The sequence below is a fragment of the Lepus europaeus genome, chromosome 5 (assembly GCF_033115175.1).
Source record: "Lepus europaeus isolate LE1 chromosome 5, mLepTim1.pri, whole genome shotgun sequence".
Taxonomy (NCBI): domain Eukaryota; kingdom Metazoa; phylum Chordata; class Mammalia; order Lagomorpha; family Leporidae; genus Lepus; species Lepus europaeus.
In genome coordinates, this window is record NC_084831.1 from 25,012,497 (window position 1) to 25,039,807 (window position 27,311).

At 43.7% G+C, this 27,311-nt stretch overlaps 1 protein-coding gene across 3 annotated transcripts; it reads right to left on the bottom strand.

Annotated features, from left to right (window-relative positions):
- Positions 1-1,148: 1,148 nt before the first annotated feature.
- RNF19B (ring finger protein 19B) lies at positions 1,149-26,938 on the bottom strand. 3 transcript variants are annotated; one of them, XM_062190900.1, is made up of 9 exons: positions 26,250-26,938; positions 14,823-15,028; positions 11,691-11,835; positions 9,551-9,713; positions 8,984-9,098; positions 7,832-7,972; positions 6,441-6,648; positions 2,772-2,903; positions 1,149-1,958 (listed from the first exon to the last, which is right to left on the bottom strand). In XM_062190900.1, exons 1-9 carry the CDS (start codon positions 26,879-26,881, stop codon positions 1,508-1,510), a joined length of 2,193 nt encoding a protein of 730 aa, XP_062046884.1. In that variant the 5' UTR covers positions 26,882-26,938; the 3' UTR covers positions 1,149-1,507. The 3 variants fall into 3 exon arrangements, with proteins under 3 accessions (XP_062046884.1, XP_062046885.1, XP_062046887.1); XM_062190901.1 differs by having other exon boundaries at positions 11,691-11,832; positions 26,250-26,937; XM_062190903.1 differs by having other exon boundaries at positions 1,920-2,008; positions 11,691-11,832.
- Positions 26,939-27,311: the final 373 nt, after the last annotated feature.

Below are 27,311 nucleotides of genomic sequence, written 5' to 3' on the forward strand. Positions count from 1 at the left end.
CTCTGGGCATTTTTTTTCCCAGAGGCCCAAAGTCCACTATAGCATTTCCTGTCTCAGGTGCTAGGTCTGACTACAGTGCCCAAGAGATGAGAATCTTCCAAGTTGGCTGTTGTCCAGACTTCTCATCCTCGCTGTAGTAAAACACTGGCAGGAAGACAAAGAGCAGGTGCACCTGTGGAAGGAAGCAGAAAGCCATCTGGTCCTTAGGGAAAGGAGGTTTTCAATTCTTCCTTTGGGCCCACAACTAAGGTGATAAGTAAGTTTAGCACTGTAAGCTCCTTAAACATGGCCTGAGAGTTTGGGAAAGTCACGGACAAGGCAGACTGACTCACACAGTCATACAGCAAGTTACTGCCAGATTTGGATTCTCACATCAAGTCTCAAGAGTCTTTTAATTTTGCTGCTATCCTGTGTCTGAGCTTTCCTTTCTAAGGGCATTATTCTAGAAGTACTAAATAGCACCAACAGGTCAATTCTGATAAATATAAGGTCAGATAAAAGTGTGTTCAGATTTTTATGGTATGCCTCCTCTCTCCTTTCATTTTCAATCTCAGATTCCTAAGTCTTTCTTCCTTAAACTAGGTGGGCAAAACTGAGAATGCTTTTTGGAACAGGGAGATTATACTCAAGAGCACAGAAAACTCGTAGGTTTTTTGATAATGTTTGATAAAGTTTGTTGATAATGCAAAATCAACACATCTCTTCCTCCTTATATAAAAATACTGTTTCCCAACTTGTAACCCTGCAACATTCACGGAGATCTCTTAAAAGCTACCTGGACGACCCTCCTCTGAAGTTCATGACTACCAGTAAGTCTAAGGCAGAAAAGGGTAAATAAGGCCTTAACAGGAAACTGCACAGTGGCCTCTAAGGGCAAACAGGATTGGTTTCATTGCCTCCTCCTCTATCTGCTGACTCAGCTACGAAGTCTTCAGGCTGACTCTATAGTCCAAAACAAGCAGAGCTTGGCTTCCTGTCAGGCTGGAAGTCACTGGTCTATAGATGACTCCACTGCAATTGGATTTGAATATAATCTTTCTTTCCTGGGATTAGAAAAACTCAGATCTAGAGACTGTCAAAGATGTGGCATTCTGTTTCAAACACTTGGCTCTCTGTAGGACTATCCAAGCCAAGGAAAATGAGATGAGTTGAATTATGACAGAAATCTTTATTAAAATGTATCCTTCAGTAATATGTTAGCATACATACAATATACACACATACATATGTACACTCTGACACACCTCATGGATTGCCAACATCAGTTTAACCAATAAATTAAAACTGAAAAAGGAGGGGGAAGAGGAGGGGGACTAAGGGCAAAATTTTCATGTTTTATCTGTTAAGAAATCGCAAATTTCTCAGAATGTCCCTGGGGTAAACCTGTGACCAGAGAATCTCTGAAATAAAATACATAAATCCCCAGCCCACCACCCCTCCAAGAAAAGATTCCAAAAGATGCAGTTACAACAAATGTGCTTCTCAGAGCAGGAGTAGTCATTCCACTTCATACTCTAGCTTCTGCACCTTCTGGCTTCAAGACAGTCTGTCCCTCAGCTGGGGCAGAGAGGTTCCTGTGGGCACTTGGGCTTGGTGCACCTTGGGTTCTGGGGGTCGAGGGGCAGGCTGCGGCCTGGGAGCGGGGAGAGCCACACTCATCTGAGGTGATGTCTGGCACATCATCGGACTGTGCATCTGAGCTCTCCAGGTCACTGCGGATGCTCTCGGGCTGGGCCAGGCTGATGTCCCGAGGTCTGCCGGCCAGGCAGTCTTTCTGTTCACAGCTTTGGTGTTTGCAGGGGGCGTCCTCTTCACCGCCGCCACCACCGCCACCTTCTTCATTCTCTGCCATTTGAGCATGAACGTGAAGTGAGTCCTCTGTGCTGCTTCCACTCACCAGCTGATAGTGGCTTGGTTTGGCTTCAATGTCCACTTGGATTTCCATGTTGTTGCATTCTCTGTGGAGACAAAATCCACTTTGCTGAGTCATGCATGGGTCATGCTGTACCTGTTGATAAAAGCAGTTTGTGGGTCCAGGATTAGGAAGTTCAAAAAATAGGTAAACTGGACTAAGGCTCACTTTTAGCAAAAACAAAATTTTAACCTAATGGTCAGATAAGATGGAGAAGAGCAATTAGTAATTAATTCTGATTATACACACATACATGCACACACACACACACGCACAGATACATGTGCACTCAGCCAGTCTCCTTAAACATCTGAAAAGTGCTTCCAAAATTCAACGGAGGGTCAGAGCCTCATATTGCCTTACTCAAAACAAGAAAATCTGTAGCTTTTTACTACTATGCCATAATTAAAAACCAGAATCCATACATTAAGGATTATCACAGTTGCTCCATGCCAGATACATTCGCTAGCTTCTCAAATAAAAGAGAAACAGGCTGTGAAAACCATATAATGCAAAGGGTGAACAGAACCCCTAGACTCTCAGACATCAATGAACAATAATCCAGCTTTTTAAGTGCCATATGTAATTATACACTGTTGCAACAGCCAGGACCAGAGTGAGGGGGAGAAGGGAGGAAGAGAAAGGAAAAAGAAATTGCTAAAAATCAAGTGCTAACAAGAAGAATCAAGAGATGCCAAAACACACTCTAGTGCTAAGAACGTGTTCAGTGGGTTCTCAGGGCACACTACATACCCCACGAGATGGTACACACAGCCCTGACATAAGGCATTGAGTTTCTGAGGACCTAGTACCTGAACAAAAATTGCAACCTCTCCTGGGCATCTGACTATGCACATACCTGTCCTGTGGGTTGTAGGAACTGATTATGGAACCGGCCATAGCACGAGTGCTTGCGTTGTCACTAATTGCACCAAGACTGGCTGTGTCTTTGGGGAAAATCTCCTTTTGGACATCGGCTTGGACTTCTAACCTGTGTAAAGAGGGGACGTTTGAGTTAATAGGAGACCTGGGTATTCTGAGACAGTCTGCTTCCTGGCACACTTCTCTTTCATTAGTCTCTTGCAAACTGTGATGATCTGTCTCATTTTCTCCAATTGTCAAACAGTTCAAATACATTCCCACACATTTTCTTTCTGAAATCATCTACTGAAATCGTCCCCTCCTTTGTACCCCCAGTGCTAGTCCTTAACTTCCAGACCTCAAATGCAATTGGGACTCCCTTGAAGCCCAGGTCAAACGACCTCCAGACCAGTGCCAGAGTGGACAAAGACTCACTCACTAACAATCCTTTTAACTCTTGGCTCTTTATTGTCAAGGAGCATATAAGGTCTTCCTGATCTGCCACGAAGCTCTCTCACCACAGGTCCAGAACCACAATCACTCCAAATTTACATACTATACCTCTATGACTTTGTATATGCTATTCCCCAACACTATGGAAGTTTCCTTTCTGTAACTAAAAACTTATACTTAGTCCTTGACAACAAAGGAAGTACTTTCTCCCTCATTCTCTCAGCAAACCAGTCACTTCCAGCCTATACCTGTCTAAATCATATCAATTTATGCATCTCTCTCCCACTAATCTGTTGGTGCCACAAAAGGAGAGATCACATCTCATTCACATTTTACATTCCATGCCTTGTGCATAATAGGAACTTAGACATTTAGTAATCAAATTACTTCCAGGTCATAGCATTAAAGGACATACAGGAGCCAACCTCCTCCCTCCTTGTAGAGCAGCACTTTCTCAATTGTGCTTCAGAGCTGAGAACCCATAACTATTTCCTTTCTTGGCTCCGACACCACTTTGTTGCACACTTAAGTATTTCCTCATAATGGGTTTCACAGTCAAACCCATCTGACTCATTCACTTCCTATAAAAGAAAGGCTTTCACAGAACTGGAACAGCTGGACTGACTAAGCTGCAGTTTCAGCAAGTCAGTCTCCAATTATGTCTGTCTGCTTATTTACAGGGGTGTTGCTCTAAGAAAGCACAGCGGTGATTACTCCAGCGTGTGGGGGTGGGATTCCCTAACAAGAGACAAGCAGAAGCGTGAGACATAGACAGGTCAACCTCCATCCTGCCACCTGCACATTCAAGCAGCCTCCATCCTTTGCCTGCACCTCTGCTCTGCTGTTCCAGCCTCAGACGCCCTTCAAGAATATGCCAAGGCCCAGGGAAATGAGGGAATACAATGGAAGAGTACACCAAGTCACAGATGTGGGTTCCAGTTTCAGCTCTGCCACAGGATTGGAAGAGTCTTGCTCAGGGCCACCTACCTAGGTGGTTTGCAAATGTTCATTCACATACTGGCTATGCTAGAATCACCTCAGGAGCTTTTTCAAAACAACATCACTTCCTAGGTTCCACTCCAGGAGATTTAAATGATTAATTCTGGGATAGGGCCCTAAAATCTATTTTTAAGACACTCCCAGATGACAAGCACTCAGGTGTGGGATCCAGTCCACCTGCCATCTGTTACTTGAATCCTTTTAATAGCCAAATGGCCATCTGGTCTTACTTTAAACACTTCCAGGGATAAGCAGCTCAGTATGTACCAAGGTATTTCTTTGCTTCTTTGAGCTTCTACACGGCTTTTTCCTATTTTCTCTATACTGAATCAAAATTAGTTTGCCTCTAGTTTCTGCCAAGTCATTTTAACCTACCTGTTGGCAGGATTCCAGGCAGTCCTATCTTTTTCCCAGGTGAAGTCCCTTCAGATAGCTGAAGGCAGCCATTTCCCCTACCTCCCCATCCTGCTTCGCCCTACCTTTATTCCTAACCAGGCTCCTCTTCTCCAGTGAAGTCAACTAAATACTTCTCATAACATCTGTTATGCTCCTCTGAATATGACCACGAAGCAAGTCACAATCTTTTTAGTCATCAAGTTTTATATATTCTCAATATGAATTCAGAATTCATTTTCTCAGTTTTCACAGAATTTATTTTCCTTATCTATCAAATGGGACTAGGAAGGTAATCAGGATCACGGTATATAAGCCAACAAGATACAGCATAAATGTTCAACTGAAAGCCAATGACAAGGCTAATGGAAGGTCCAGTCTTAGGAATGCTACAAAAATGGCTGGGGGCCAGTGCTGTGGCGTAGTAGGTTAAGTCTCCACCTGCAGTGCTAGCATCCCATATGGGTGCTGGTTCGAGTCCCGGCTGCTCCACTTCTGATCCACTCCCTGCTAATGGCTGGGAAAGCAGTGGAAGATGGCCCAAGTGCATGGGTCCTGTACCCATGTAGGAGACCTGGAAGAAGCTCCTGGCTCTTGGCTTTGGACTGGCCCAGCTCCGGCTATTATGGCCATTTCAGAAATGAGTCAGCGGATGGGAGACCTCTCCCTCTTTCCCTCTGTAACTCTGCCTCTCAAATAAATATTTAAAAAACAGAAGAAAAGAAAAAATGTTTGCTCTCCCTACCTGAGGCATATAGCCTAATGTAGTAAGGGGAGGATCTAAAGTCAAGATTATTCTTTAGGAGTGGGCGTTTGGCACAGTAGTTAAGATGCCATTTGGCATAGTGGGTAAAGCCACTGCCTGAAACAATGGCATCCCATATGGGCGCCAGTTTGAGATCCGAGTGCTCCATTTCTGATCAGCTTTCTGCTAACGCACTTGGGAAAGCAATGGAAGATGGCCTAAGTCCTTGGGCCCCGGTCACCCACAAGGGAGACATGGAAGAAGTTCCAGGCTTCAGATTGGCCCAGCTCCAGCTCTTCTGGCCATTTGGGGGAGTGAACTAGCAGATGGACGATCTCTCTCTCTCTCTGTGTCCCTCTAACTCTGCCTTTCAAATAAATAAATAAAATAGTTTAAAAAGATTTATTTATTTATTTGAAAGGCAGAGGCAGAGAGAGAGAGGTCTTCTGTCTGCTGCTTCACTCCCCAAATGAACACAATGGCCAGAGCTGGGTCAAACTGAAGCCAGACACCAGGAGCTTCCTCCAGGTCTCCCACGCAGCATCTTCTATTGCTTTCCCAGGTCACAGCAGAGAGCTGGACTGGAAGTGGAGCAGCCAGGACTTGAATCAGCACCCATATGGGATGCCGGCACTGCAGGCAGGGGCTTTACCCACTACACCACAGCGCCATCCCCAATAAATCTTTAAAAAAAGATGCCACTTGGGATGTCTGATTCCATATCAAATTGCTTGTGTTCAAGTCCTGGCTCCACACCCAATTCCAGCTTTCTGCTAATGTATACCCTGGGAGGCAACAGTGATGGCTTAAATAGTGGGGTCCCTGCCATCCACTATAATAGCCCTGGCTATTGTAGGCATTTGGGGAGTGAACCAACAGTTGGAAGATTTCTTTCTCTTCTCTCTTGAATAAATAAATAAATCTTAAAGAAAAAAAAAAAAGAGACACTGACAGTTAATCAAAATGAGATGATATATGGGACAAGCCTGGAATATAGAAATGGCTTAATGTATTTTTTTTAATATGTATTATTTCTTATAATTCAAAATAGGTACCAGAAATTATCTATTTGCTTACCTGCTGTATTTCCCCTTGCCACTGGAGAGAATGCCACCACTCAGTGTGCCCCCTGAGAGGGCTGCAAAGCTGGCTGTTTCACTGTAAGGGCCTTGCACAACACTGAGTCCATCTGTAGGGCTTCCACTGGTGCTCAGCACACTAGTGAGGCCTTCAATGCTGCTTTCCCCAATGCTGGGATTCTTGAGGGCTCGCCAGGCATCTGCCACTGGGGACAGAACAAAACAATCAAGACTGCACAGCATCAAAACTGTGTGGTAGGCAACGGCTTCGCCACAGAGCAGTTCATGTAAAACAGTCCTGAAGTATTCACTTAATGAACAGCTACTACACATAGTCACCACATGTCAGGTGTTTTAGCTTATGTTCACATTTAATCCTCTCAATAACTAGGCATTAATTGCTGTTATTTTAGATGAAGAAACTAGAACTGACTTGTCCAAGGTCACAGTCACATAAACTACAATTCTGATTCTAGGTCCACTATTCTTTCTACTACATTGTAGCTTCCATTTAATCAAAATGAAGATTTCAAAATATGTTTAGGTCATATGCTGATGTTAGTAGCAAGATTGAGAAACCTTTGGGGATCTCTATGCCTCAGGTTAGTTAATGCAGTAAAGTAGAAATGACATTAAAGCAGAAGTCAGAAGACTTGCCCTAGAGTCTCAGCTCTGCAGAAGCTCTTAAAGAGCAGACAAAAGTACAGAAGTACCCATTTAAAAAGGGATAATAATAGCCCCTGCCCTTCTTCAGAGAGCTGCTGAAAAAAGTGAGATAATAACTGTGTAGAGTACGCTGAAAATTATAAAGTACTGAGCAAAGGCAAGACTCGATTGTATTCACCACTACTACCAGCATACTTGAAGTTCTACTAGTTTGTACATGCCACACAGATGCAAGTACCAGATGAATTAACCTAATAACTCTAGAATAACAAAATGAAAAGCTAAAAATACTTTATCCCCTACAAAGTAACTCAATGATAATCTCTGTCAAATGTGCTGAATTTTACTGATTTTTAAATCTTGTGTCCCATAAATTCAAGTGGGAACAAAAATCTTTTGAGGCTGGTGTTGTGGTGTGGCAGGTAAAGCCACTGTCTGACACTAGCATCCCATATGGGTGCTGGTTCGTGTCCTTGCTATTCCACTTCTGATCCACCTTCCTGCTAATGGCCTGGGAAAAGCAGCTGAGAATGGCCCAGGTATCTAAGTCTTTGCTATCTACATGGGAAACCTGGAGAAGCTTTTGGTTTTGGCCTGGCCCAGAGCTGGCCATTGCGACCATCATGGGAGTGAACCAGCAGATGGAAGATTCTCTCTCTCTCCCTCCATATCTCTCTTAATTCTTTCAAATAAATAAATATATCTTAAAAATATTTCTTTTACCTGTGATTGGACCATCATCTTCATCAAACTCAATTTTCACTCCCTTCCCGTTGGCCGTGCTAACTCCACAGCCACCTCCACGACAGAGAGAAATAGGCACAACCCCATACACATATGCCAGCATAATGGGGACGCCAATACCTGGGGGAAGAGGAGAGACATCAGCAGGTCATCAAGTTGCAATGGTCCCAAATACACCTGCCCATGTTGGCATGGACAAACCACTTTTTTAAGTCAAAAAGACAGAAGATGACTTTCCCACAGAGGCTGCTTTGTTTAACAGAATAATGACTAGAACTGCAATCAGAAAGGCCTGGATTAGAACCTTGGCTCCAATTTACTAGCTGTATGATGACCTTATACCTATCTTCCCAGGGTAGTAAATGATCAAATGAGAAGGTGTGTGTAATGCTAAACACAGTAAACAGATGTTGCTTTCATTTCTTCCCTTCTACTCCCTGCTGAGGTGATAACCCAAGAACCAATCAAGAATCAAACATAAATAATTGCTAGGGTTTTAGGATTCCCCCATCCACCCCAAGTGTTAATTCCAAAATCTTATTGCTATGTGAGGAAGAATGGCTTAGCTGTTCTAAGAGAACAAGATCTGAAGTCTAAGCGCTTTGATTCATGACCCAGCTACGTGACCTTGGGAAAATTACTGCACCTTTCTGTTATAATTATGCTGATGTTTTTGTGAAGATTGAATTAATTAATATATGCAGGACTCAGAATTGCTTCTGACACATTGGCAACCTCATGACATGATAGCTATATTACTATTTTTCTAAAACAAACCTTTATACCTCCCAAAATATCATGAGGACTTAAACAAAAATAAGAGTAACTTTTTGGGTCCCATAGCAAAGGGAAGAGGAAGAAGATGAAAGGTGAGAAACTAGGACTTTAACTACTTTCCTTTAATTTGACTTTTTCTATGTGCCGGGCTAACTTTAGAATAAAACATCCTACTCTCTGACAATTTAGTGTGGCTAAAATCCTGAAAAAATAACCGCAGTCATGGTGCTAATAGTATTCACTATCCTGTGAGTGGGTTTGGCACAAAGCGTAGATGTCTCCAGGGTGAAACGTCTGGGCTAAATCAATAAAGTCAGAAAGCTGGGAGAGGAAGTGTGGTCTCGACTGGCTTACCAACACTGACTGCAGCAATCACTGGGGATGCAATGACCGACAGTGTCACTCCTCCAGTAATAGCCAAATTTCTCTTGTGTTTGGAGGTTTTCCTTCCTTCATACCTGCTGTGAATCTAAGAATAAACAAAAGAAAATCCAGGTCAGCAGGATAGGACATTAGTCTTTTGCTAAGGAAAAAAAAAGGTCAAGTGAATATTAATTTGTAAGTAATGAATATAAAACATATCCTTCACTCCTGAAAGAATCTTTCCCAAATATGAACCTAATTCAGATGTAGAAAATATAAATGAATACAGAAAAAGTTAAATCAAGAAAAGACAAAGTAACTCAGGGAAATGAAGAAAGCATTCACCTTTGAGTCACTGAGACAAGCCAGGTCCAGGATGTTAATAAGAACTTTCAGATGTCATGGGGATTTATGAAATCCACTTAAGAAGTTAAGGTTATTTTTATCTAAGAATCAGCTGATTTCAGGTTGCTCTGAAATATAAGCTCCTTCCCATTTCCTCAGACTTTTACCAAGAAACCTGAAGTTGGAACAGGCACAGAACCCAGCAGGTCTTACCTTCCTTCCAACATAAACAGGAATGCCAATGACCATAGCAGGAATGGCAATGCCAGCGATGAGAGAAATTCCCACAGGAGCACCAATCAATGTGCCCAGCTGCCAAAGAATTTTCTTCTTACGGCTCCATGGCTTCTTGCCCCAGAATGTACAGCCAGAGGGGCTGCAAAGGAAACATAGTAAAATTAATGTCAATATTTAAAATGCAACTATTCTAATCCGAGGAGTTGATAAGAGCAACAGCCTTGTTTCTAATAGGTGTGAGTAAGTTACAGGAAATGTAGACAAGGGAAAGCAAAGGACAAGCCCAGACTATTAAAGCTCTGGTCTCTCTCTCTCTCTTTTTTTTTTTGTAAACGCAGGCCCCTAGAATTGAAACCCTATTTATTCTTCTCTGCTGAGCTCTGTCTTCTCTAATCCACCAATATTGACCTAGCTTCTTTTTTAAGTTATTATTATTACTTGAGAGACATGGAAAGGGGAAGAGAGAGAGACAGAGATAGAGACAGAGACTAACAAAGAGAGCTCCCACCCACTGGTTCATTTCCCAAACACCCACAACAGCCAGGATTAGGCCAGAGTAAAACTGGGAGCCAAGCTGGGAACTCAATTCAGGTCTAGATTCGAGAGCTGGAGCTGGGACTTGAAGCCAGGTACTTTGGTATGGGATGTGGGTATCCTAACTGCTAGGTCAAATGCTGGCCCAGAACCAGCTTCTTTAACTGACACTACTTGGGATCTTGCATAGCCTGTGTACTTGACACCTCATTCAAACACATGTCATGCAGCTAATGAATGTTTTGATTTGTGTAGTTTTTTTGGCATTATGCCCTACCACACCCTAAAGATACTACAAACCATGCTTCTGGGAAAGGATATAAAAAATCTTACCACACCTTCTGTCAGTTTGAAACTCAATTTGGCTACTTTCACACTCAGGCTTTCTTTGCCCAACCATTTTTGCTTATTCCCTTTTGTGTTATCTTTTCTATTTGATGGAATAAGTATTTCAAAAGTGGGAATCATAACTTTATTCATCTCTTTATCCCCACTGACCGATAAACAGTTAAGTACTCAAACTGAAAATGAAGATATTTTTCTATACAATAAATACAAGCTTATAAACATTAATTCTTTTAGGAAAATATTTTAATATTCATTCAATGAATTTCTTAGAAACTCACTACATGTAAACCCTGTGAAAAGGTCATAACTTTGCTTTTAAGAAATTTATAGGGACCAATGTTGTGTCATAATGGGTAAAGCCATTGCCTGCAATGCCAGCATCCCATATGGGTGCCAGTTTGAGTCCTGGCTGCTCCACTTTAGATTCAACTCCCTGCTAATGACCTGAGAAAAGCAGAAGAAGATGGTCCAAGTGCTTGGAACCTTGTTATCCATGTGGGAGACCTGGAAGAAGCTCCTGGCTCCTGGCTCTGGCCTGGCCATTATGACCATCTGGGGAGTGAACCAGTGGATGGAAGATCTCTCTCTCTGATTCTCCATCTCTTTCTGAAACGTTTTCAAATAAATAAATAAATAAATAAATAAATAAATAAATAAAATTTATAGTATAGTAGATTAGATATATGCATGAAATAGAAAGCAGTGATATTTGTAATGAAAGATAGAGGAATGTCAATGAAGAATGAGGCAGGAAAAGTTAGGAAAGATATGAAAGTATTTAAGTGGTTAAGACTGACCAAACTGAGATAAAAGGGGGACAGTGAGAGGTGGCAATGATTAGAAAGCATTCCAGGCTAAGGAAAAAATACAAACAAGTATGGTGGCAAGATAGCAAAAAAAATAAATAAAAATAAAAAACCCACAAGAAACAGCAAGCCCAGGTGATCTGGAATATAGTATAAAAGCAAATGAAAACAAAATAGAAAAAGCTAGAAAAGCAGATTAGATGCAAAGTATGGAAAGCTTTAAAAACTAGGCTTGGGGGGAATAAGATATGATCTAAAAGTTAATGGGGTCAAGTCCCTGACAGTTGCTGAGCTGGAGAAAAACATAATCAGAGATGTGCTTCCAAAGAACTTTTAGCTTCTTTATTCTACAATAAGTGGACAATTGTATCTCTCTGACATCATTTCTCCTAATTCAGTATAAGGAATGGACACATTTCCCATCTTACCTGAGGTAATGCAAGTCAGAGATCTCTTTCATACAAAGCCAGCAGAATTCACAGCCACATACTGCACAGGTCATGTGATTACAGCTTCCATCATTCATCTTGATAATGTAAGCACTGCATCGTGGGCATGGCTTGATGTCATCTGCTAAGGAGGAAAGGGAGGATGGGTAGAAAAATACCCCTGTTAAACCCAGTTTGACCTAATTTAAGAGAACATATAAGAAATGAGTAGGTAGTCAAGAACTTTTAACAGAGGATTCCAAATTGTGCACCCACTTAACTGGAAGGTTGGCTATGTCTAGACCTCAGGAATTCTCATAAAACAGATCCTGTCTCGTACTGAGCTGCCTATCCTAGTAACCCGCATCTTATACAGCACTTGATCCATACACTGAGGAAGAAGCCTTCCCTAGAGAGAAAGATGGTTCCAAGAAAAATGGAATTTCCACCAGCTGATATATCTAAAAGCAGAGTCCTACAGAAGAATAATCTGAAGCCTAGAATCGACTTCTAGTAAAGAAAAGCATTAGTTAAGCATTAATTAGTTAAGCATTAATTGTTCAGAGTCAACAAATATTATGTGACTTGTTAACACAATTCAGTCTCTTTCAGTAATACTTTTAAAATGAAAATGTAGGGGCTGGTGCTGTGGCATAGCAGGTAAAGCTGCCGCCTGCAGTGCTGGCATCAAATTTGGGTGCTGGTTTGAGTACTGGCTGCTCTACTTCCAATCCAGCTCTCTGCTATCACCTGGGAAAGCAGTGGAAAATGGCCCAAGTCCTTGGGCCCCTGCACCCACATGGGAGACCCAGAAAAAGCTCCTGGCTTCGAACTGGCACAGCTTCAGCTGTTGTGGCCAAATGGGGAGTGAATGGTCTTCCAGCGGATGGAAGACCCCTGTCTCTCTCTCTCTCTCTCTCTCTCTCTCTCTCTCTGCCTCTCTGTGTAACTCTTTCAAATAAATAAATTTTTAAAAATCTTTAAAAATTTTTAAAAAATAATTAAAAAAAAAAAAAGAAAATGTAAAAACAGGGGCCAGCACTGTGGTATAGCGGGTAAAGCCACTGCTGCAGTGCCGGCATTCCATATGGACACCAGTTAAAGTCCTGGCTGCTCCATTTCTGATCTAGCTCTCTGCTATGGCCTGGGGGAGAAGCAGAAGTTGGTCTGAGTAGGAGACCCAGAAGAAGCTCCTGGCCCAGCTCCAGCCATTGTGGCCATTTGGGGAGTGAATCAGTGGATGGAAGATCTCTCTCTGCCTCTGCTCCTCTGTAACTCTAGCTTTCAAATAAATAAATAAATCTTAAAAAGAAATGTAAAAACAACTGGGTATGCTATGTCATATGCACCTGTTAATTTTCACAGCAAGTTAGGAACTATCCTACTAAAATGAAAATTTAGGAGGTTATGCTGTGCCAGGAAAAAGTAATTTCAGAATCTTTCCTACTAGCCTCTCCCAAATGACATCGGTGAAATAAAGTACATTTATAAAAAGTAGTAAATCCACTAACATTGTAAAATACGTTTACTCTGACTTGTCAAGGTTGGAACAGAATGTGTAACATTTCTCCTTTTAAAGTTAATCATTAATCCATATTAATATTTTTCTTTTCTTGGAGCCAGCACTTTGGCGTAGTGGGTAAAGCTGCAGCCTGCAGTGCCAGCATCCCATATGGGAGCTGGTTCTAGTCCCGTCTGCTCCACTTCCAATCCAGCTCTCTGCTATGGCCTGAGAAAGCAGTGGAAGATGGCCCAAGTCCCTGGGCCCCAGCACCTGCGTGGGAGTCCTGGAAGCTCCAGGCTTCCGACTGGCGCAGCTCCAGCCGTTGCAGACAATTGGGGAGTGTACCAGCGGATGGAAGACCTCTCTCTTTCTTTGCCTCTCCTTCTCTGTGTAACTGTGACTTTCAAATAAATAAGTAAATCTTTAAAAATTTTTTTTTCTTTTCTTGGGGCTGCGCTGTGGCTCACTTGGTTAATCCTCAGCCTGCAGTGCTAGCATCCCATATGGGCACCGGGTTCTAGTCCTGGTTGCTCCTCTTCCAGTCCAGCTCTCTGCTGTGGCCTGGGAGGGCAGTGGAGGATGGCCCAAGTGCTTGGGCCCTACACTCGCATGGGAGACCAGGAGGAAGCACATGGCTCCTGGCTTTGGATAGGCGCAGCATGCCGGCCGAAGTGGCCATTTGGGGGGTGAACCAATGGAAGGAAGACCTTTCTCTCTGTCTCTCTCATTGTCTAACTCTGTCAAAAAAAATTTTTTTTTCTTAATATGTACCTACCTCCAAAAGCAGTGATGCACTTAAAGTATGGAGGTAAACAATATAGGTTTAACACTAATTAAATGTTTTTAAGATCACAATGAAAGCTTTGGAAAAGTCTCCAGACAAAAGGATCTAATTGTTCTCCAACTTGAGATATATGAGGGTATTTCAAAAAGTTCATGGAAAACAGAATTAAAAGATAAATTTTGGTACAAAAAATTTTTAAAATGTACTTATATAAGAGGTCTACCAAAGTTCATGGGGCAGGTGTTGTGACGCAGAGGGTTAAGCTGCCACTTGGGATGCCCACATTCCCCTCAGAGAGGCTAGTCTGAATCCTGACTACCCCACACTTCCAATCCAGCTTCTTGCTAACGTGCTTGGGAGGCAGAAGATGGTCCAAGTACTTGGCTCCTGGTTTCAGCCTGGCCCAGCTCTGACTGTGGGCATTTGGGGGGTGAATCAGTAGATGGAAGATCTCTTTCTCTGTATCACTCTACCTTCCAAATAAATATTTTTAAAGTTAATGGCAAATATGATTATGAAAATAACATGCATGGATTTCAAAAGTGTTTACATCAAAATATACTTATAATTCTATTTTTCCACAAACTTTTGAAGTACCCTCATATTAATAAGAAGGTAGAACCTAGAGATTTTGTTGGTTCTGCTGTGTTCCAGTTTTATGTGAGTTGAATAACCCATTATGGTTAGAGAAGGAAGCTATATATTAAATACTGGAAGTATAACCAAATGACATTTTCTGTTCTGATTCCAGAGAATACTTAGGTTATATAGTAAGATGATCTCTTCCAGCTTTGGGTTCACATGAAATATCAAATAATGAAAATGAGATAACACTAATTTATACCTGGTCCAGATTCTTGCCCATAACTGAGACCCGAAGTGTGCTTGGTCCGAACTCTTAAATTCTGCGCCCTCTGCTGACGGGCCATATCGCATGTCTGATTTGGATGCCATATCTGCTTGCAGTGGTAGCAGAACTCAGTCTGGCAGCCTTCCCTCTCACAAGTTAGCTTTGGGCAGCTGGCACAGCCATAGGCAATAACAGCATAACTGGGTAAGGAAACAGGAAGAGATACCAGTAAGGTAACAGTCATCTAACCAAAACATTCATCATCAGGATTAAGTGTACTGGCATCTCCCCACAACTACATATGCAGAGAAAACCCATACATGCACATGCCTGACCACTATAAAATATATTCTATGTGAAAAGTACATTCCTTCCTGATATACCAAAAAATACAAATCATTTACTTGTTGAAAAAAGTGGCAAAAAATACATTTAGCCTGAATTTCTAGCATTTATTAAATCATAGTTTAAGCTGCTTTGGGAGTAGTTTGCTACATCAGTTTCATAAATAACAGGGTACAAAACTATTCTTTTTGATGGTTTGCTGCATTAAAAGAGATTAGAAATTTTTGCATGAAAGGATATAACGTTAAGGGTGGATGTTGTGGCACTGGGTTAAGTCATTGCTTGGGATGCCCATATTCCATATCAAAGAGCCTGGTTTGAGTCCTGGCTACACTGAACTTTCTAACCAGCTTGCTAATAGTGTGTTTAGGAAGGTAGTAAATAATGGCCCAAATACTTGGGTTCCTGCCACCATGTGGAAGACCCAGATGGAGTTCCTGGCTCCCTGGCTTTGGCCCAGCCTAGATCTGACCAAATGTGGACATTTGGGAAGTGAACCAGCAGACGGAAGATCTCTCTCTCTCTCTCTCTCTGCCTTTCAAATGAATACAAAAATCTTTTTTTTCAAAAAAGGGCATAACATTAAATACAGAGCTATAGCAAAAACTAAAGTATACTTCTTACTTAAAAACATTTGTTTTTGAGAGAGCGCCAAGAGAAATAGAGAGGGAACACTCCCTGATTCACTCCCCCAAGTGCTTGCAAAGGCCAAGGCTGGGAACTGGGAATTCTGGTTTCCCAAGTGGTTGGCAGGAACCCAATTACTAGAGGAATCTATTGCCTCCAAGGATCTACATTGGTGAGAATCTGGAATTATGAGCAGGAGCTGGGAATCAAAACCAGGCACTCTGATATGGGACACACATCTCCTAACTGCTAGGCTTATTCCTGTTTTTTAAGTTTTAAATTCCAGTGAAGCTGGTCTGACCACAGCCTGAGAGACAACAGCCCTAGACACACTTCCACTGAAAGCACATGTTGGGGTGGTATTTGGCACAGTGGTTGGACTGAGTTTCAGATGCCCATAGTGAGAGTGCCTGGTTCATGTCCAGGCTCCTCTGCTTCCAATCCAGCTTCTGGCTGGTGCATACTCTGGGAGGCAGCAGATGATGGCTCAAGTACTTGGGTGCCTTCTACTCATGTGAGAGATCTGGATTGAGTTCCAGGCTCCCGGCTTCACCCTGGCCCAGCCCTGGTTGTTAAAGGAAAATCCTCTCTGTCTGTCCCTCTGTTTGTCCTTTTCTCTCTGCCTTTCTTATTTTATTTTAATTTTTTGACAGGCAGAGTGGACAGTGAGAGAGAGAGAGAGACAGAAAGAAAGGTCTTCCTTTACCGTTGGTTCACCCTCCAACGGCCGCTGCGGCTGGCGCTCTGCGGCCGGCACACTGCACTGATCCGAAGTCGGGAGCCAGGTGCTTCTCCTGGTCTCCCATGGGGTGCAGGGCCCAAGCACTTGGGCCATCCTCCACTGCCTTCCTGGGCCACAGCAGAGAGCTGGCCTGGAAGAGGGGCAACTGGGATAGAACCCAGTGCCCTGATCGGGACTAGAACCCGGTGTGCTGGCGCCACAAGGTGGAGGATTAGCCTATTGAGCTGCGGCGCCAGCTGTCTCTCTGCCTTAAAAAAAAAAAAAAAAAAAAAAAAGATTAACTTATTTTTTCTAAAAGAAAGCTCAGTTTTTGATACTTTAAAAAAAGTCAACTCCATGTCTTCTTTCTTGACAGGCTCCAAAATTCAAGAATACTACCAGCTGGCGCCATGGCTCAATAGGCTAATCCTCCACCTTGCAGCGCCGGCACACAGGGTTCTAGTTGTGGTTGAGGCACCGGATTCTGTCCCAGTTGCCCCCCTTCCAGGCCAGCTCTCTGCTATGGCCTGGGAGTGCAGTGGAGGATGGCCCAAGTCCTTGGGCCCTGCACCTGCAAGGGAGACCAGGAGAAGCACCTGGCTCCTGGCTTTGGATCAGCACGATGTGCTGGCCACAGCGGCCATTGGAGGGTGAACCAACGGCAAAAGGAAGACCTTTCTCTCTGTCTCTCTCTCTGTCCACTCTGCCTGTCAAAAAAAAAAAAAAAAAAAAGACTACCCATTTATCTTACTAATTAATACAGCATAAAGTCATATTTCCTATCTTCTGATACTTCTTTAATGTAAATATAGGCAATTCAGAATTTATCAACACTAGCATCACTATGTTTCTTATAATTCATTTACTAAGAATTAGTACCCCACAAATAATCTAATCTATTTACAACTGTTAGCCTTTCTGATGAATTACAATGATGTCAACAAAATGCTCAGATAACCCTAACAAGTGGGCATTAGTTTAAAGTCTTTTAAAAAGTAACTCAAAGAAACAAATGAAAATGTTGTGAAAGTTCAGAACACAATTTTAAACAGATCAATGATTACAGGCTTAGGTGTTGTGATCTTTGCTTTATTGTTTCCTATTCCACACCTTCCCATATCCCAAGACTTCCAACAATTTATTCAAATAGGTAATAACATTTTCTTGGATTTATTCTACAATATACTTATTTATTTGCAAGTATCCTAGATATTCATAATAGCAATTCAAGTCCTCTGGTTTATCATAGATTCTGCAAATTGATTAAATAATGATATTGAAAATGTAAATGACAATGTATCCCTATATTATATAATACAAGCTGCATTAAAACCCAGAAAGAACAATGTGAGAATGGATTAATGCGTGAATGCAAATGATTCATATCATGTAGGAGTTGGGAGCAAATTTACCCCACCTAGCTGTCAAATAACTACTAATGATAAACATGTGTCTCCTAAAGAAAGTAACCTGCTTGACTATTTTGTGTTTACACAGGAAAGGTACTGGATGATCTCAGAAAAAATACAAATTAGACTAGTCAGGCAGCCTTGCAGACTTCATGATCCATTCCTACTTTCACACAGTGGGAGTAAGTATTTATTAACAGATTCCTTTTTTTTTTTTTTTTAAAGAAAAACATTTGGTAGGATTGACAGTGTCAATTTTGAGTGTGTAATTTGGTTTCAAGGAAGTGAAATAACCCCAAATACTCATGAATCCACAGCAATCTATTACTATGACACAGAATTACTCAGGGCACGAGACCAGGCATTCCTGTTTTTGAGCGCCTGGTCTGAGCTCTTGCCTCTGACTCATACTGCATGACAGTGAGCTAGTTAAAATCTTCAAGCCTTAGCTTCTGTTTTCCAAATGGAAGTATAAGTGCTTGTCACCTTCAAGTATAGCTAAACATGTTCTAAAACTGCATTTTCAATCTTGTCCTGAAAAATATGGTGTAAAAGCACTTAAGTCCTATTTCCTGGCCTTTACACATCCTATAGCTTTTGCCAAGAAGTGTCTTGTCTTTACTTCTGTCCTGGTAAAATATGTATTTAAGAGCCAGTTCAAATGTCATCTTCTTTATAAAATCTCGTAAGCCTCTCCAGGCAGCTGGTTGCCTACTTTGTGCCAGTACACATTTTTTTTTTTTTAAATAACACTCATCATATAATGCTGTAATTATCTTTTTATATGCTTGCCTTCCCAACCATACTGGATGCAAGGAAAATTATCTACTTTTTAATCTCCAGGATTCTAGCTTATTGGCTCATTTTCTTTTTTCTTAGATTTATTTATTTATTTGAAAGGCAGAGTTACAGACAGGCAGAGGTAGAGAGAGGTCTTCCATGCACTGGTTCACTCCCAAAATGGCCACAATGGCTGGAGCTTATCAGAAGCAGGAGCTTCTTCCAGGTCTCCCACCTGCGTGCAGGGGCCCAAGGACTTGGGCCATCTTCTACTGCTTTCCCAGGCCATAACAAAGAGTTGGATCAAAAGTGGAGCATCCGGGTCTTGAATTGGCACCCATATAGGATGCCAGCTCTGCAGGCAGCAGCTTTACCTGCTATGCCACAGTGCTAGCCCCTGCTCATTTTCAAAATCCCTATATTGAATGGATGACAGAGATCTCTTGCTAGTTTGACTTTACTTAGGGCATTTGAGCTCTTCCCCTGGCCCATCACTCCTCTCTAAAGCTTATCCATGTATCTGTGGGCTTACAACAAGCCATATATATTTGAAAATTTAATTTAAACCCATTTTATAGGTAAACCCCTAATTTCTGAATAGGTCAATCTTCATCAGTAGCTGAAAAGAAAACAAAAACAAAAAGACCCTCATCCTTGAGACCAAATCTGCCTTGACCATCTTATAACTTTCCCTTCCAAGTTCTATACTGGAGCTTCTCCCATACCCTGCTGTTTTAGCTTAACCAAGCTAAAAAGAAGATAATGTAGGAAATTATATGCTGCTAGGGATACAAACCTATCTTCTTCCTTCCTTAAATTCATACTTTTGCTTAATTTCAGAAATCTTCAAAAAGATTTTTAATGTGTCAAGCTAGACCCACAAGCATTACCTAACTTCAGCCCTGGAAAATATCCTTTAGCATATATTTGATCAAGTTCCAACAGACACCGACAAAAAAAAAATGTGTTCCTATATTATGTCTGTACTTCCTATTCCCAAAGCCACGTGACTTAACTAGGTTCAATGATTTACAAATGGACCTTGAGTATGTGTAAGGATGGCAGACGAGGGACAAATTGTCACAGTGAGCTGTACCCTTCCTGTCTTCCTTTTTCTTGCCCTATTTCAGACCCATCTCTAGGCCAGACAACTCAAAGATCCTCCAATTTGGTCTCCTTATTCCCTACTCCAATCCAAATTTCTTATCCAGAGGTCATCTATCATGAAGTTGCTCTTGTGCTTAAAATTAAAAACCTTTAACAAAAAAGGAAAAAAATCCTTCAATACTAAACTTATGTGAATTACTTAGGTTTATCACTGTGAATCCAGTCCGCCTTTCCCAACTGAACTCTAGTCACTTTCCAGACTGTGCTCCCCACAGTATGCCTCCAGGAGCTCACCAAACTAGACTCCAGACTGCTTCCATGTATTTGTTCATAATACTCAAGTTAAAAAGGCCTTTTTCTTTCTTCTCATCTTTGCCAGGTATGAATTCCTACTCCTAATCTTTTTTTTTTCCATTTAATTTTATTTGAAAGACACACACACACACACAGACACTTTACTCTGTGGGCATTTGGGCTCACTCCCCAAATGCCCACAACACCAGGGCTGGACCAGGCCAAAGCTGGGAGCTGGGAACGCAGTCTGAGTCTCCCACGTGAGTGGCAGGGATGTAACCACTCCAAGGGCGTGCATTAGCAGAAAGCTGGATAGACGAGGAGGAACTGGGGCTTTAACCAGGCACTTCGATATGGGATGCAGGTGTCCCAGTTGCTAATTTAACTGGTTGTCCTGAGTGGTAGCTTAACTCCTATGCCCAAACCTGCCCCCTATTCATATTGTTGAAGGTCCAGATCAAATTTCACCTCCTCTGTGAAATTTTTGATACCTTCATGCAAAACTTATTCTTCAATTTATCTAAGAGTATCTATACTTTCTTTGATACTTATCACAGTACAATTTCCTGCTAATCATCTGTTTCTTCCACCCACCCAATCTCTCTGCAAGAAGACCAATTCTAAGTTCTTTCTGTAATATCCAGTACTTGCCCAGGGCTTGGCACTCTCATTCTCTCTCTCTCTCTCTCTTTTTTTTTTTTTTTTTTTGACAGGCAGAGTGGACAGTGAGAGAGAGAGACAGAGAGAAAGGTCTTCCTTTTCCATTGGTTCACCCCCAAATGGCCGCTGTGGCTGGCGCGCCGCGTCGATCCAAAGCCAGGAGCCAGGTGCTTCTCCTGGTCTCCCATGCGGGTGCAGGGCCCAAGCACTTGGGCCATCCTCCACTGCACTCCCAGGCCACAGCAGAGAGCTGGCCTGGAAGAGGGGCAACCGGGACAGAATCTGGTGCCCCGACCGGGACTAGAACCCGGTGTGCCAGCGCTGCAGGCGGAGGATTAGCCCATTGAGCCGCGGCGCCAGCCGGCACTCTGTCATTCTCAAAAGTATCTGCTGGACAATCACCATCCTTGTCCAATCTCATCTGTGCACCTCCAAGAACTATGCTGCTTGCTCATCAAAATCTACCTACTCCCCAATTCTTCTGGAACCTAACTGAAAAACTCTGTACCGAGAATTACAAAAATAGTTGGGATTTAGATTTCCAGTCTAGACGTGAACTCTCAATCTACTCAGAACACAAGATTCATTGTTAAATAAGGACACTAACCAAAGGCAAGCCAGGGTGAAAAGTGTTAAAGGGTTTAGAAAATGGCAAATACCCAAAAAAGTATTGAGGTCAGCCTTAAAGATGCCACAGAAAACAAAGTAAAATGTCCACTAATGATCTAAGTTTGGGGAAACCATACCATATTGAAGAGCTACACTATATATTAGCATTAGTAAGAGTTACAGTGCATATTAGCATGTTTAAAAACGCTAAAAAGCTCTGAGAAACTTGTTTAACACAGTATTTTCCAAGTTTAATTGATCACAAAACACTTTTCTTTCAAGTTAACACTTATAACGTATTTTGGGAAATATTGATGTAGGTAAAAAATAGAAAATAAAAAAGTGGTGGTTGCAAACTATAAGGGAATTTAAATGATAGACTAAGTAAAATTTTAAAGACATAATGAGAAGCCATCTATATCTAGTAGTCAATGAACATTTTATTTCTTAAAACTTGTTAAAATTTTTACTTTATTTATCTACTTTATTATTTGAAAGGCAGAGACAGACACAGACAGAAATTTTCCATCCACTGGTTTACTCCCCACATGCCTACAACAGATGAAGCTGGGGCCAGGCCAGGAGCCCAGTACTCAATCTGTGTCTCTCACAGAGGTGGCAGGGACCCCAATTACTTGAAGTGTCACCTGCTGCCTCCCAGGGTGTACATTAGCAGGAAGCCAGAATCAGAAGCAGAGCCAGGGCTCAGGCTCAGGTACTCCAATATGCGATGTGGGCATCCTAAGTGGCATTTTAACCACTATATATTTTTTAATTTGGGAGAAGGAGGTAAAAGAGATGGAGAAAGGGAGAGGGGAAGGGGGAGAGGGAGGGAGAAGGAGAGAGAGAGGACAGGAGTGAACCAGTGAATGGAGGATTTCCCTGTATTTGTCCCTATGCCTTTCAAATAATTAAAAAATTAGGGGAGTGGCCAGCGCTGTGGCATAGTGGGTAAAGCTGCCACCTGCAGTGCCGGCGTCCCATATGGGCGCTGGGTTGAGTCCCGGCTGCTCCACTTCCGGTCCAGTACTCTGCTATGGCCTGGGAAAGCAGTAGAAGATGGCCCAAGTTCTTGGGCCCTGTACCCACGTGGGAGACCCGGCAAGCTCCTGGCTCCTGGCTTCAGATCAGCACAACTCCAACCATTGCGGCCATTTGGGGAGTGCACCAGCGGATGGAAGACTTCTCTCTCTCTCTCTCTCTCTGCCTCTCCTTCTCTCTCTATGTAACTCTTTCAAGTAAAATAAATAAATCTTTTAAAAAAAATTAGGGAAAAAGATGTACTGGGCCAGAGGACGGTACAGATGAGGGGAAGGGAGGTGAGGAGATGCAGGGTAGAGTTGTGGAACAAGAGGTAGGGAATTTAAATAAGGAAAAGACGTCCAGGAAGACTTCAAAATAGAAATATTTTTCCATTGTGAAGATTTTCTTGTTCAGGGAAATTGCTTTCGTCATAAATGTGCTGAAGATGAACAAAACATTGTGCATATGGCCTGATCTAGTCCAGTTGTCTGGGAAGGGCAATGGCTGACACTGTCTGCTGGGGTCAGGTTAGGGGGTGGGGGAAACCTCTACAGAGCACAGAGGCAGCAATGGCAGGCTGGAGTTGTAGACCTGCACAAAGAATTCAGGTCAAGATAGCCTTATCTCCTATGCATCTGTACAGAAGATTTCCTCCTGTATGTCAGGAAATTCTGTTGCCTACTTTGCTTATTCCTCAGTCTCCTAGGCTCTGGAAGGATTTAAAGATTGGGAATAGGGCACTTCAGAGGAAAACATCATGGATTTTTATGTTACATATTACCATGTTTTACACGATTTGGGGGTCTCTGAAAAAATATGCTTCAGCAGAGACACAGGATCAACTGCACCATTTATTAGCTATGAGATATTAGGCCCCACACACTTAAATGTCTCTGGTTTCTCCTTTACAAATGCATTTATTGCCATCTACTTGTATGGGACTAAAATAAAATTATATCTGAATAAGATTATAGTCAAGACTACAAGAAACCATAAAAGTGTCAGTTATTTGTATTCTGATCTAATTTTATATCATTTGAAAGTACATTTAAAGATTATTCTTGGTACTAGTATATTTAGTTTATTAAATAATGTTAATTGGCTTCTTTATTTATAAACAAAAATAATTAAGTCACTTTAACAATCAGAACTCAGGAAGATCACTTACATGACCCCCTTACTTTGCCAAACACACACGGAAGAGGGAGGGCTTCATCTGTGGGCAGTAAAGGTGGTCGGGTGTGGGAAGGGGAGCTAACTGGGGCTTGGGCTTCTCTTATAGGGCTCAACCATGATTTTTACCAGGCCCAGGATAAAGGAACAAAATACACAAGGGGAAACCACAGCACTCAATAAGTACACAAAAGCTGCTTTTTTCCTGGCACACATGCACATACACACACATGTGTGCACAGGGAATTCAGACAACAGTTTGGAAAGTGACAGAATTTTAAAGTTACTCCCTTGTTTATCTGTAACTAACTTCAACTGAACATCTCAAAACACTTTCCTAACATTATATCAAGCCTCTCAAATCAGGAGAGGAATAGGCCTATTTCAGATAAGAAAAATAAAATAGGTAGGAGACTATTAATAAAAGCAAAAAAAAAAAAAAAAGGAACCAAACTGTAGCATCCTTAGCTCTGTCAATGTTGTCCTTAGACCACTATTAAGGAACACATACAAACAGTAGCATTCCGGTAATGCTGACAACACAGTGATCTGCTTTATTTTATCTGAAAGGCAGAGAGACAGTGACAAAGAGACAGACAGGGATAGCTCCCATCCACTGGTTCACACCCCAAAAGCTGGGCCTGGTCCTGGCAAAAGCCAGGACTCAAGTACTTGAGCCATTCATTTGCCACCTTCCAGGATAAGGATTAGCAGGAAGATGGAACAGGGTGTAGAGCCGGGATTTGAACCCAGGTACCCCAATATATTGTACGGGCATCTTAACTTCTGTGCCAGATGTCTGCCTCAAACCAGTGCTTTTTAAAATAGAGGCTGAGCAGAAAGAATATTGGCTTGGTTGGAATTAAGACCAGTGTTCCAAGCCTGGTTCCACCTCTGGTTAGTTATATGTATGACCTGGCATAAGTCGCTCAATTTTTTTAAACTTCAGTTTCCTCATCTGTAAAACTTATCAAATCTAACTAACAATTCTGAGAGGATCACACGTCTGCCTGGCACACAAGTACTGAGATGCCAGTTCATTCTTTTCCCAAACATCACCTTTTTAAGGTGGTGGTGGGGATTTTTATATGATTATTATAATTCTTTTAACAAATTAAAAAAAAAACCTCGATAATAATCTAGTGCTTGTCTAAAATAAGAAATGGCCTAGTTCTTTAATAACTTCTAAATCACCACTTAGAATTGTCACCAAGCTTGCAATTAATTTCTGTCCCTATTTATGTGAGCAAAGACAGACTGACTTTATAGAGGTAAAAAGAGGGAAGCTTTTCCAGAAAGATGACCAATGATGCCACATTTCTTAAAATGTGAGAACACCTACATCTCAAAAAGAATTAATATGCTACTCTTTAATCATGCAGTGTTCTCTTGTTAGAGAACTAAAGTTCAGAAAGCAGATCAAACAGTATCTGAAAAACTTGAATACTATTAACCTTAAAGGGCCAATTAAGACCACCAGACATAAGCAAACTCTTCCAAGAGCCTAACAAAGTCCTTCCTGATACTTATTAACTGAAAGTGAAAGTGATTGCCCATAAACACAGTACCTTTGACCACAACACTTCAAAAATTTAGAAACTCCCTCTCAGAGAGGTTAAACAACACCACTGTTAAACAAGTTTGGCAGAAAAAAAAAAAAAGGTTAACTTTGTACTCTTTGAGACACTTCTATGACAGTTCCTTTAAAAGGATACACAAAAAGCATTGTGGACATCTCAGAACAGTCTTGCTATATAGGCTACAGTTCAAAGCCATACAACGTTTTACTAGCATTATATTTACCCAAAGCAAAGAGTCTCCCAAAACATGACACACAAGAATGAAATGATCTGTTCAAGGTCAGGGAGCAGGTAAGAGCAGTCTGACTCCCAACCACTTTGATGAGCCCCTGTTGGCTGCCTGCAACCATTCATGGGATGCACGGACACTAATAAACCCACTTTTTTTTTTTTTTTAAGGGGGTGAGCGGTAGTCTCCGAGGAAAGCTTCAGATGGGGAAATGTGGTGGTAGGATGTCTCTCCAGACACTGCATATTTTAATTCACTGACCTTTAAAACTGTCATCAAGAGCTCAAGATCAAAGGGACTGGGAGAACATTTTCTCCCACCAGAGCATCCTCTGGGCATCCTTCCTCCCAGTGCCCCATTGACTCTCGTCTGTGCATCCCTCGGAGCCCGGCCCGCGAGCTGCCTTCTTCCTCTAGTGCCATTCCCAACGCTCAGCAGCCGGTGGCTGTCAGGAGGAAGGTGCCTTCTCCTGCAGTGCCGAGTCTGCCCCTAGCCAAACGGACACACCCCTCGGAAGCGCTGCCCTCACAGTGCTCAGCGCCTTTCTTCCTTGGCCAAACACCCCTTCTGCGTTCTCGTTAACACCCCCCCCTCCGCTCCTCTGGACCGAGGGGTCCTCTCCCTGGCTCCCGACTTGATGGACAGTTCCCTTCCCATCGCCGACCGCTCCGTCTGGCCCTCCCCTCCCCTCCCTGGGCAAGGGTGGGGTGCTGAGCCCACTCGTCTGGGCTAGCCGGGTGACTCTGGTTCCCACCCCGTAGCAGGTGCCGCCTTCCCCGCCCGCCCACCCAGCGGTCATCCCTCACCTGCTCCCTCCTCCGGCCCGCCGCTCGCCGCCCCCCGCGGCCACGCCCCCGCGCTCACCCGCAGTCCGGGGCAGGGCACCAGCGGCAGTCGGGGTCCGAGGCCAGGTAGCGGCGCAGCATGAACTCCTCGTACTTGTGCATGAGCGGCGGGTCGGCTAGCAGCAGGCGGATGTCGTGAGGGTTGAGCCGCTCGCTGCACTCGGGGCAGCTGATGGGCACCCGGCTCTCGCTGATCTCCAGGCGCAGGTAGTGGCGGAGGCAGTCCCGGCACGAGCGGTGCGGACAGCTGAGGAGGCGCGGGGCCCGCTCGGGCGGCAGCCGCACCAGGCACAGCGGACACTCCACCTCCTCCGCGCCCGGGCCGCCGCCCTCCGCCGCCTCCTCATCGTCGAACCCGGGCCCCGCCGCCGCCGCGGCCTCCGCGTCGGCCTCGGCTGTCGCTTCGGCGGGCAGCGCCTCGGGCGGCGGGGCCTGGGCCGCGGTCGGGGCCGGGGCGGGCGGCGGCGGCGCGGCCGGGGGCGGCGGCTCGGCCTGAGGCTTGGCCCGGGCGCGGCGACCGCGGGCCGAGGCGGAGAAGACGCTGTGGAAGGTGAGGCGCCGGCGCCGGCCGCCGCTGCGGCACTTGGGGTCGGGCGCGGCCGCGTGTAGGGATGTGGAGTGCGGCGACTCAGAGTCCTTCTCGGAGCCCATGGCCCGCAGAGGCCGAGGAGCCAGGGGCGCCCAGCGCCGCCACAGCTCCCGCCTCAGCGGCCCCCCGCCCCCCCCAGCCGGCGCCGCGGCCGCCGCCTCAGCCGCCCTCCCGGAGATAGAAGCCCAGCAGCCGCTACGAAGTGGTTATAAAGCCTCCGCCCCACGCGCCGCGGCCCACTGCGCAGGCGCCTGGCTCAGACACCTCACAACCCACGGGGCCGCGGCCGAGGGGCCGCAGGGCGGGGCCGGGCGGGGCGGGGCCGAGCCATCTGGGCGGAGCTCCGCCTCCTGCGAGTCAGGCGGGCCCAGGGCCGCCATGTTGTATGGACTCCGAGGGAGACCCACTCAACCGCCTTCTGGCCCCCAGCCCGCGGTTCCATCACCCCTACCCCGAGTCAGCCCCGAGGTAGACTTTCTGTTATGCTGTTCC

Excerpts from the sequence above, each read along its gene's own strand:
- RNF19B (XM_062190900.1), bottom strand. The coding sequence starts at position 26,881 with ATGGGCTCCGAGAAGGACTCTGAGTCGCCGCACTCCACATCCCTACAC. Across the intron at positions 15,029-26,249 it reads TGCCCTGCCCCGGACTGCGG|TTATGCTGTTATTGCCTATG; the intron begins GTGAGCGCGGGG and ends TTCCTTACCCAG. Across the intron at positions 11,836-14,822 it reads TGGGCAAGAATCTGGACCAG|CAGATGACATCAAGCCATGC; the intron begins GTATAAATTAGT and ends TTTCCTCCTTAG.